This window comes from Setaria italica, chromosome III, assembly GCF_000263155.2.
Source record: "Setaria italica strain Yugu1 chromosome III, Setaria_italica_v2.0, whole genome shotgun sequence".
NCBI lineage: Eukaryota > Viridiplantae > Streptophyta > Magnoliopsida > Poales > Poaceae > Setaria > Setaria italica.
In genome coordinates, this window is record NC_028452.1 from 21044584 (window position 1) to 21056141 (window position 11558).

At 49.4% G+C, this 11558-nt stretch overlaps 1 protein-coding gene across 1 annotated transcript; it reads left to right on the forward strand.

The window, feature by feature from the left end:
* The first annotated feature begins 2709 nt into the window (after nucleotides 1–2709).
* On the forward strand, nucleotides 2710–4503 carry LOC101753486 (E3 ubiquitin-protein ligase SGR9, amyloplastic). Its single transcript, XM_012844703.2, is given in 4 exon segments — nucleotides 2710–3390; nucleotides 3393–3485; nucleotides 3487–3589; nucleotides 3592–4503. Coding segments are annotated over 4 exon segments (1197 nt in total). The 5' UTR covers nucleotides 2710–2778; the 3' UTR covers nucleotides 3981–4503.
* Nucleotides 4504–11558: the final 7055 nt, after the last annotated feature.

Below are 11558 nucleotides of genomic sequence, written 5' to 3' on the forward strand. Positions count from 1 at the left end.
TATGTCCTCCCGATCGCCCCCACCCCCCTGTTGAACACGGTTCACCAGGGCTCATGTGGATAATAGAGGGACCTCTGGCATACATTGAGAATTAGAGTGATATCTCCTCGCTCGATGAATCTTTTGCTATAAGTGCGTCATGTGTAGCTCTCAACAAGCAGACCTATCTGAGAAACGGTTGATGAGGTACAGAGGGAGGTGGGTTATGTGAGGGTTGGAGAGCTGTGATGAATGTTGGGGGTATGATCACGAGGAAAAACTATGGACTAATTAGGCTTAATAGATTCGTCTCGCCGTTTAGATTCGTCTTATGTAATGGGTTTTGTAAATAGTCTACGTTTAATACTCCTAATTAGTATCTAAACATTCGATGTGACGGGTGCTAAAAATAAGTCAGTGGAAGAAAACGGGGCCTAAGCATTTTCATTGACTTTGTAATTCAGGACTGCGAAGCCCCTGGGAAACAAGGGGAGGATGATTGATTCTCGCATACCAGGTGTGAGTAGGGAGCAGGGAGCCATAAACAAAAGGAACAAACTGGAGTCACCAAAACTCTTGAGTGATGTACCAAAAGGCTATCGAATGGCCGTAAGAAGAATGATAAAACGTGAGTCTTTGATTTTGAATTTGCAAATTCTTCCTTTTCCTGCACATGCATACTGCTCTTATGTAGCACTTATAGTTGTGGTGTACTCCATCGTGTTTGTTAATTAGTACAAGAAACTGAGGCGGCATTGGCTGATGCTGAGTTGAAACGATGTGCTGCTGAGGAGGAACTATTTTTCAAACTTCCTGATCGAGTTGTTTCAGGCAGTACTTTTGAAGAGAAATCATTTGGCGTTTCAGTCCCATCTGATCAAGAAATTTATCGAGATTTATCTTCTGTCGTCGTCTCACTTGCTCTTTTTGATGGTAATTGTGCTACACACTTATGAATTTTCCTAATTGGTATTTTGTTTTCACTTGTTAATGGTTTAAATCTTGTGCAGGAAATAAGATGTTATTTGCATGCTCAGGCATACCTCTACCTAACAAGATTTGCGGGAACTCTAAACTTCACCTAACAAGATTTGTGACTTCAGCACGTTTGGTTGAAGAATTCAACAGAAATAGAAATAAAGATGATCAATTGAGGGTTCGTTCTACTTATCACCGTGTCCATTTTTCTTTGTTTATTCAAGCTAATTGCGGCCATTCTATGCTGATCTACTGCCAGGTTGAAGTGTGCCTTCCTGATAGAACAACTGTCTTTGGGCTTTTGGGACTATATGACGCCGATATTGCTATTGTCACATCCCTCGGCCTCCTAGCTATCCAGCCTGTAGATCTGGATACTGAGGCAACTGTTGTCGGTCCTGATGATAGTGTACTAGCTGCTGGGCGTGCCTTCAACTCAGGCAGTTTGATGACCATGGATGTGTCTGGGATTATATCACACGAAGTCGGACCAGCACGTCTCATCCTCCTCTCTCTCTCCACCCCTTGTTCCTCTCTTACCTCACCTCTAAAGTCGTCCATGGTGGCCTCCAACGCCGGCGTGGGTCGTCTCCGGCGGGTCGTAGGATCAGAATGTATCTTCTACCCGGCAGCCAGCGATTTGGCTGAGGGCATGAATTTAGTGAAATGGATAAAACAATGTTTGCTTGCAATTGCAACCACACCACTGGCAAGCATATAGGAGTAGGTCTCTGTGTTGGAAGAAACAAAAAATAAGTCGAGTGCTCACGGTAGCACAGGTACTCCCCGCCTCGCAATGTTCGTCCATGAATCCGTGATCTCGTGAGAATAGGCTGATCCGAGAAAATACGCGCGGTTGCCACCGTAGCTGTACAAACGCAGCTGATCCACCTCGGGACGCACTTGCACCTTGTTTAGTTTTCAAATTGGGAGTAGCAAAGTTTGCATTTTACTATAAATGCGCAACTGTAGCATTTCGTTTGTATTTATGAATTATTGTCCAAACATTGACTAATTAGGCTCAAAAGATTCGTCTCGCAAGGTACAACAAAACTGTGCAATTAGTTTTTGATTTCGTCTACATTTAGTACTCCATGCATGCACCGCAAGTTTGATGTGATGGGGAATCTTCTTTTTGCATAGTGCCAAAGTTGGAAATTTAGGAGGAACTAAACAAGCCCTTGGTAAGCGTGTGTTTGGTTTCGAGGATGGTGCGGGATGGGATGGGACGATCCCATATCTTTAGAGTGTTTGGTTAGAGAATATATAGAACGAGGTCATCCTTTGAAGGAAATATTCTCTGTTTACGCGGGATGACTCCGTCCCGCCAAAACGAGCGGACAGGGTTGTACGACCCCATCTAGCTCCGTCTCTTGCCGTATGAGGCGCAAGTGAAGGCGAGCACTGACGGCCAGTGTCGCAGGTGTTGGGCAAGCCGACGGTGAGGAGGAGGTGGGGCCGCACAGAGAAGGGCTAGCCATGTCCCTCAACTGCAGGCGACTCCCGATTCGAGGCGGTGGGCAGTCAAGTGCTGTAGGACGACGTGAAGGAGGTCACTAGGCTTGACCTTGCAAGGCACGACACCATGGGTGAGCTTGAGCTGCAACATAGCCATGACCTGCAAACTCCATGGCGCGCCTAGGGCCGCAGGCTGGGAAGGCCTAGTTAGGGTTCGGTGTTACCAAGTCATCCATCCCACATCTTCAATCCCTTCAAACAAACAAAAATTAGTGATGGAGTCATCCTATTTAACCAAACACGATACAGGTGATTCCATCCTAACAACAAAATTAGTGATGAAATCATCCTATTTAACCAAACATGATACGGGTGATCCTATCTCAACAACTAGGATGGGATCTTCCCATCCCATCCCATCTTATCTCACAACCAAAAGCACCTAAAGATCTTTCGGCACACGGAACGGAACGAACCCCAGTTGTCCGAGAGATCAGCTCTCACTCCCATCACTTGGACTCAGCTAGCTTTACACAAGTTCCGAGACGCACTCCATTGCAGCATTGCCCACCAAAACCCCAGCATAAATACCAACACCCTGCAAAAAGCGCGTGCGTTTCCCACCATCTCACTCCACTCCACTACTCTGCTCTCGCTCCCCCGATCCCGATGGAGGCCAGCCACAGCCATGGCCACCAGTCGCCGCCGGCCCCGTCCTCGTCGGAGACCCTGATGGCCGCGCTCCTCCACGTACCAGCCGCGCAGCTCCCCTCCCTCGCGCGGTCGCTCGCCGCCGACGCGCGCCGGCTGCGGTGCCGCCTCGCGTTCCTGCTCCTCTCCCCACCGCACTTCGCCCGCGCGCTCGCGCGGCTCCGCGCCATGCCGCTGCGCGCCAAGGCCGCGCTGCTGGGACGCGTCCTCCTCCGCTCCCTCCTTCTGCTCCTCCCGGCGCTCTGCCCCGACAACTACGGCGGCGACGGCGGCGGCCAGCACCACCTCCTCCTCCAGGAGCCCGACCTCGACGCCGCGCTGCTGCTCCTCGCCATGTGCGACTCCTACTCCCCGGCGGCCGCCGCCTCCCCTTCCCCTGTCGACTGGCGCGCGGTGATCGTGGACGACGTGGTGGCCTCCGCGCTCTCCGCCTCCGGCCTCGGCGCTACGCCCTGGGCCGCGCTCGCCCCTACGTCGACGCGGCCGCCAAGTGCCGCCGCTTCGCCGACGTCGTGTCGGCTGACCGCGGCGGCGCGATCGGCGTCGGGACGACGATGAAGGAAGGCGGAGGGAGCGGGGCCGCCTCGCACGCGGCCGTGCTGGCGCTGCCCCCCGCGGCCGGGGACGGCGCGCCGTGCGCCATATGCCGGGAGGTCATGGCCCGCGGCCGCGGCGGCGTCGGCGTGTGCGCGCTGCGGCCGTGCGGGCACCGGTTCCACTGGCGCTGCGCGCTGCGGTGGCTGGCGTGGCGCAACACCTGCCCGTGCTGCCGCGCCGAGCTGCCCGCGCAGGACGCCGCCGCGGAGACGCGGCGGCTGTGGCGGGCCGTGGAGAGGATGGCGCGCGGCGGGTGAAGCGTACGTGGTCGATCGATCGCTTGATCGATGGGACGCGCTACCTTTGGTTGCTTTCGCGCGTCGCGGGACGTGGTTTCGAGCACTGGTGACAGATTCTTTTGGACGACGGCGATGGCTGCTGGGGTGGCGCTGGGGCCCTGGGAGGCTGGGAACATACGGAATAATGATGTGGAATGATTTTTGTGAGATAAATAAGCTGCGACGAACATGCATGGGATTGTCGCTTGCTAATTGTTTGTCATACCGTATATCGATCATGAGGAGGGCGAATGATTTGGATAGTTTTGTATTGCTTTCAGTGGGTCAGTGGTCAAGTAGAGGAGAGATCGAGGAACAAGATAGGTATCGTCGTTTTGCAGCCTAAAATCGCTGCTTTTTAGGCTTTTTGGTGATCGCGTGCGTGCTATTGGCAATGGCAGCGCATCATGGAAAGTGTGGATATGTAATTGAGTCGTACTGCTGTAATCCTTTGCTATAGGATTACTGATGTGTGGTTGGATCTAGAGACTTTAGAGGCTAACCATGGTGGTGTCGAGCTGAATCCTCTCTGCAAAGCAAATGGCGTCGAGGATCACCCCATTGTGGCTTGAAAGCTCAACTCTTGTGTGCCGTTGGCTCGGTTAGGAATCAGCACGAATGCTCATATTTTTAGCTGATTATTCCTCTAGTGGCAAATTGACTTGAGCCTTATTTGTTTGAGCTTCCTGACAATTTTCTGCGTGAAAAGTCAGAAGTTCAAACAAACAGTGAACTTCTCGTGTAGCTTTCGAAAAGTCGTAATCTCAAAAAAGTTGAGTTTATATAAAAAGTTGAAAAAAGTCAATTTTATGAGTTTTTCATAGCTTTTTAAGCTTAGAAAGCTAAACGCATCTTCTAAAAGGTAGCATTGGCTTTTAGAAAAAAAAACCAACAATAGCTTCTCAGAAAAGGTCAAAGCCTGCAGTCCAACCAAACAGACCCTCGCTTTTTTTTTCCCGAAACGGAGCAAATCGACTGGCTCGGTTAGGAATCAGCACGAATGAGTGTATAAACGGCACGCTTATACGATTGCAAAACCAGGTGGACGCGATGGACAGATCCAGTCTAGGGATCCGATCCGGGACATGCGAACGCAGAATCGCATGCATAGTTGAGAGAGTACTATAATGCATGTGCCTATATGCGAGGCGGACGTACGGGCAGGCGGCCCCGCCGAAGCGTCGGCCTCGGACCTCGGGTGATCAGGAAGGGAGGAGAAGATCAGAAGAACATGGACGGATCACGGATGGGTTCCGAGTTTCCCACCCATGGCATGGCAAGAAGAGAACTTGGTCGTCGTTTCCCGCTTTGTTCCTACCCATGCAGTCCCTGTTTCCTCGTGTACGCATGCATTTCTGCTCGTCGCTTGGCCACGGGCCCCCGGCCGGCACCGCATGTGCCCGTGCCCGGCCACCTCGCCGGTGTCTGCCAGCCTTGCTTGCTTGGACTCTTTCTCTCGGGTTATCCTCGATCTTTCCATCTTCTGTTCTTCTCAGAGTAGGATGCACTGCTTTTAGACTGCCATACTGATGTACTGGACCATGGGCGAATCAGCACTCGCAGCAGTTGGCACGCGATGGTGTCAAAGCTGTGGGCCACAAAAGTACACAACTGTGTGTATGCACCGTCCCAATGGAGCAGGACCCTTACTCTGTAGTCATATACAAGCTTCAGAAGTGTTACAAGCGAAAAGATCCCCGCCGTTGTATTCCATTTCGGAGATAAAACACAACATCGGTCACCAGTTTTGGGGACGCGTGTTTGAGATCCTAGCCGTGCAGCAGAATGTAGTGGGTTAAAGGCCTACTGGGGAGAGCCCATTCAGAGGCCATATTTTTTTATTAATGGGCCTGGCCCATGATTTGCTGCTTTATCGGGAAATAACCAGAAGAAAAACATTTGTGTGAATTCATCGTTTATGCTGTTATATGCATGTGTAGATCAGTGTATATCGGATCTTCCCCCAAAATGAAAAAGGTGCATATCAAATCGTCACAAATATGACCAAAGTTTCGAAAGAATTGCAGCTCAAACTTATCGTACAGCACATAGAGAATCGTAGGTGTTCCCTTCTCTCTCTCTCTCATGGAAAGTTACGAGGATCGAGACTTTGAGCAGTACTTAGTTCGTCCATATTTTCAGGAAAAAAGGAACAGAAAAGAAAGCAAGATCTAGTTCGATCATGTCGCTGTCGAACTTTGCCCCCCACATAATACACGTCCATCATAAACCTACCTGTGTGTTGGGCTCTGAGTCTCCCGCTGCAGACCGCGGAGCCGGAGATCGCGCGAGCCGATCATGCATGCCATCGTGCGTCCGACCACGGGATCCGCGCTCGCAACTCGCCACTCGCCAAGCCAGGAGGCGACTCCAGATTGGATCCGCGCACGGGCGCGATCGGTTTCTCCGCGTCCGGTGCGGGCTCGTGACTCGTGAGTCGTGAGTGCGGGCGCGCGTGTCCGGCCGAGACGCGGGCCCTGCCCCCGCCGCTGCTTCTGCGGCTCCCCGCGGCGCCACGTCCGCGGGTTCCGTAGAAAAATCGTGGGACGCGGACCGCGTGCGCCACGAGCTCCGTGCTCCGGCCTCCGCCACCGCGTGGTTCGCTGCTTTACACAGTTACGCCCTTTCGAAATTATAAGGTATTCTAATTTTTTGAATCAAATTATTTTATATTTGATTAAAATTATAAAAAGATTATAAAGATACATGATACCTAATAGATATACTACGAAGATCGTGCATGATGCGGGCCGCGTGCGCCACGAGCTCCGTCCTCCGGCCTTCCGCCACCGCGTGGTCAGCTGCCCGCACAGCTACTGCTTTGCTAGCGGCTGCCATAGCGCCAGGCAGGCCGCTCGCGGGCACCGGACAACGGCCATGATGACCCATGAGGCCATGCGTGAGTATCGGTTGTGCTAGCTGCCTAGCTTGGCTAGGCTAGCGAGCTGAGCTACGGTAGAACCATGCTTCCTGTCTCCTGAGATTGATCTCCGATCCGTGTTTGGACGGGGACGGGATGATAGCCGGCCATCATGAACGCGAGCACGTAGCAATAATCCTCCGGCCGGCCGGGCGGTCGCTTTCTTTGATTTTGTCCATGGTGCAGGGAATTACTTTGCCCCCACGCATATGCATCGTGCCCGGTGGTGGAATCGGAGAGAAAAATTAAAAGGCGCCACACAATCATTTACCAATTCAAGAATTTGGATAATTATCCACACAAGCATACACTAGCTAGCCATGACTATATATAGTAATTAATTATGCAATGGTAATACACAAAAGCGAATAGTTTACAAAAGTGGTCAATATATCTTGTTCATTTAAATTTCACTGCACGATTCTTCACGTATTGAAATCATCAATCAAATCTGTCATGACCTTCATTACAATCTCTATCTCAATATGAGACAATAAATTAAATTAAAAATAGTTTAGGGGATATAATCTAAGAAAATAGGCTTGCTTATATTGCTCTGAGTTGGAGGAGGAACATCAAGAGGCCTGCTAACCATGGGCTGACAAAGGATAGTAAAATGCTGATAAAGGGGTGATAAAATTTTTGTTTGTTGGGGGTTGCCACCCTCCAGTTCCGTCACTTTCGCAGGTGCTAGCTCCCCTATATGTGTAGAGCATAGCAGCAGCCAGTTTCGTTTTTGCATCTGATCCACACTCGACGTTGGTTGGAGCTTGCCGATTTAGACACATTTATTTAAGCTGTAGTTTTTGGAATTTTTATAAGAAACTGGTTTTTCATGAAAAGTCAACAACAGTTTAATTATAAGATGTTTTTAGCTTTTTTAAGACTCAGAAAGTTTCAATTTTTCAACTATTCTATATGAACTAAGTTTTTTGAATTTTAACTTTTCGAAAGCTGCACGAGAAATCTGTTAATTTTTAACCTGATGTTTTTTTCAACGGAGAAGCGGTCCAGAAACTCCAAACCCTTATAAATTCATTCACGGCACTCGTAGTTTGCAATCATTGTGATAGACTGTACTCTTGTGTTACCAACGAGCTGGTGCGTCCGTGCGTGGACGCAAACGCGCGTCGGTACACGTACGACAGCTCGTGAGCGCAGTTTGTTGCCAACAAGCCACAGACCTCACGATTCCGGATAGTTCGGGGATGGGATGCGAGGAAACGAAAGACCGCGCACGCAGGCCTAATAAGTTGTTGACGTGGACTGCGTACTTGCCCAGCTCTCCTCTCAATCTCCGGCCACGTGATACGAAACCACGGTATGGGCCGGCCGGCGGGCACCCAATAATTTGGACTTTGGAGTCATCGGTCCACCTCAAAGCCTCAAAATCCAGCTGCAGTCGCTTGCGCTCTCTCATCTCGGAGCATGAAGCAGCAAGCCTGAATTAAAAAGAAAACAAAATTACGAATCGCCAATGTGATTTTGCGTTATCAGTAAAGGAACTAACAGCTCGTTAGTTTTTGTTTGGGTTTGTTTGTGAGACAGTACGAGCGGATCTCGGAGCTTTATTGAGACGGTAGCCGAGTGATGATGGTACCGTCTCACAATCACAAAACTAGTCTGCTACGGCGAAGTGAATGCAAATCACCTTACTGGACAGCACTGCTTTCGTTCACATCGAAATCCTTTCAGGCCTAACAGCTGAGGTAACAGCCCGAGCTGCTTGTCGGTAGCACACGGATGACACATTGACACGTCGGATCTCGCTTCTCGTTTTCGTTCACTACTATACTATACTACTAGTACTAGTCTGCACAATGCATGTGGGATAACCGGATAAGAGTAGTATTAAAAACTGCCGCGGCGGAGAAGGCAAAATAATTTTTAAAGCCGCGGTTAGCTGTTGCTCTCGCGAGGATCGTGCCGAGAGAGGGTCCCCAATGTTCGCAGCCACGTACGATCCCGAGAGAGTCAAGTTCCCCAAACTCCCAACTTTGACACTATGCAAAAAGAAGATTTCCCATCACATCAAACTTGTGGTACATGCATGGAGTACTAAATGTAGACGAAATCAAAAATTAATTGCACAGTTTTGTTGTACTTTGCGAGACGAATCTTTTGAGCCTAATTAGTCAATATTTGGACAATAATTCATAAATACAAACGAAACGCTACAGTGTGCTACAGTGCTACAACAGTGATTTTGGACATTCAAATTCAGACAACTAAACAAGGCCTAAGATGATCTGTTCCGTGTGATGCAGAGACAAGACAATTGAGCTGAATCGATGGGTATATATACCTGCTGCGATAAGAAAAAGGTGAAGATGTTAAAAGACGGCGGCGGCGGCAGGAGGATGGTCAAGAAATTGCAGCCGTAGTGCCATCACGAAGTTTTCTCCGTCCCAAGGAAACAAGAACGAGGTCCGCCGTCCGTCACGACGACGCTGACACTCCAAGGACTGCATGCCACCACGGCCCACGGGTGGCCGGAGCATCGGAAGCTTTGAGGGAACATGTCAATCGTAGCAGGCGTTCTATACTGCCTGCCCCCGCCGCATTCCTGCAATTTGTTTCAATTGTTTTTGCAGCGAGAGCCGTCGGTCAGGACGAATTGGAGTACGCAGCAACTGAAAATTCTTCCAACACAAGAATCATGTAGATAAAATAAAATAACAAATAATTTTTTTTGAAACAAGTGAGTAGAAGAGCTGCTGCTATATTAATAAAGGGGAATGCTCGACAACTAAAAATAATAATGGAACTTTACATATTGTACACTCGGTCCTCTTCTAAAGTGGTCGAGCAATCCACCCCATCAGCACAGCACGTGGCACGAGTAGATGGCGTTTGTTGCGACCATCTTGCACTGCATGGTTGACCCCCGCGCAAGTTATATCCAGCAGAAGTAACTAGTGAGTAGCGACGATGGTGTGTGTCATGGAGCCAGCTTGCACCCTCTTGCTATTTTGAGCAAGTCAACGGGCATGGCAAAAGCCAGGTGCAAAACAAGAATTAAAAAAATACCGAGCGTGACTCGATCACAGAATCTGGGTATTTGTGTGGTGGATCGCTGGTGCACGGTGTGTTAAATGTGGAGGTTGGGGAGCTGAGTCTATGCTCCATCTCGAGCTGAGTCTATAACTAATTGCACAGATGGAGTTTAATTCGCAAGACGAATCTATTAAACCTAATTAGTTCATGATTTGACATGTGGTGCTATAATAACCATTTGCTAATGATGGATTAATTAGTCTTAATAGATTCGTCTCGCGAATTAGACTCCATATGTGCAATTAGTTTTGTAGTTAGTTTATATTTAGTCCTCCTAATTAGCATCCGAATATTCGATGCGACCCTGCTAAAGTTTAGCACCTCGTATTCAAACACGTTCTTCGTTTTCTCGTGGATTGTGTCAGGGATGGATGGTGAACCGATTTTGACCGGGTTGGCATGTCGCATGTTGCGGTGTCAGAGTACTCCTCATCAGTCTAGGATTTGCCGGGCTTGTTTGACACGCCAGAGGGACATCGCTGTGGCCACCGGCACAAGTAATGGCCAACTTTGACACTCGCTTTCTCATCCAGATCCAGGTCTCCGCTTTGGAAAAGCAGCTGCAAGGGGAGGAGGAAAATGAAAAAATGCAGGCAGACTGCCCGCGCCACTGGTCAATTTCTGTCGGATCGCGCGATCAAAGGTCACTGCCGAAGTGCCGAGCAAACCTGACCTGGGACAGACAGAAGGCCACCTGATCTCGGCGTCAGCTACGACGAGCTCCTCCCGTGCGCGCGCGTTCGTTCGTCGTCCGTCAAACCTCAGTTTCTCCCTTTAGGCTTTTGGCCACGCGTCACGGCCCAGGCTCGACGATGCTGCTGCTGCGCAGGTCCCTGGTCAGTTCGGCCCCGTTTGGGATAAAAGCTGGATTTTGGTACAAATTCCAAAAGCTAGATTTCAGGTAGAATTTGAAGAGATTGTTTGGATCCATAAATTCTAAAAGCTAGATTCTATCTTCTCTCTCACTTGGTCGTCAAAATCTTGCAAAAGCTAGCTAAATTCAGATTTTGGGATTTTAAGAATCTAGCTTCTAGATTACAAAATCTGAGACAAAATATGAAGTGTTTGGATCCTACCTGGATTCTAGAAGCTGGATTCTGAGAATCCGGTGGAATACAAATAGGACTTTCGCATGATGGGTGCCAGCCACGGTCAAAAGTCAAAATTCTGAGAATCCGGTGGAATACAAATAGGATCTTCGCGTGACGCGTGCCAGCCATGGTCAAAAGTCAAAACAAGAGCGCATGCGTGTGTGACTTCTAACGACTCAAGGCGCACCCCAAATTGTGATGTGTTTCTTAAGAAAGTGTTGACACTAGATTTTGACCAGCAAATCCAAATCCAAAGTAAGAAACAATCGGCTACTAGCATACACCTGCGGGAGTCACGAGTAGCGACGAGAAGCTAGCGTGTATGTAGACGGCGATCGGCTCGAGATGTGTGGTGGTCAGTTTATGATTGCCAGCTAGGAGTTCACATATGAGGGGAAGGAGAATTGAGGACTTGTGACATATGGAGACCGATGGACCAGGATGAAAATTAGAGATTCATGTACGTGATCAAGGATGTGACGTCATGGC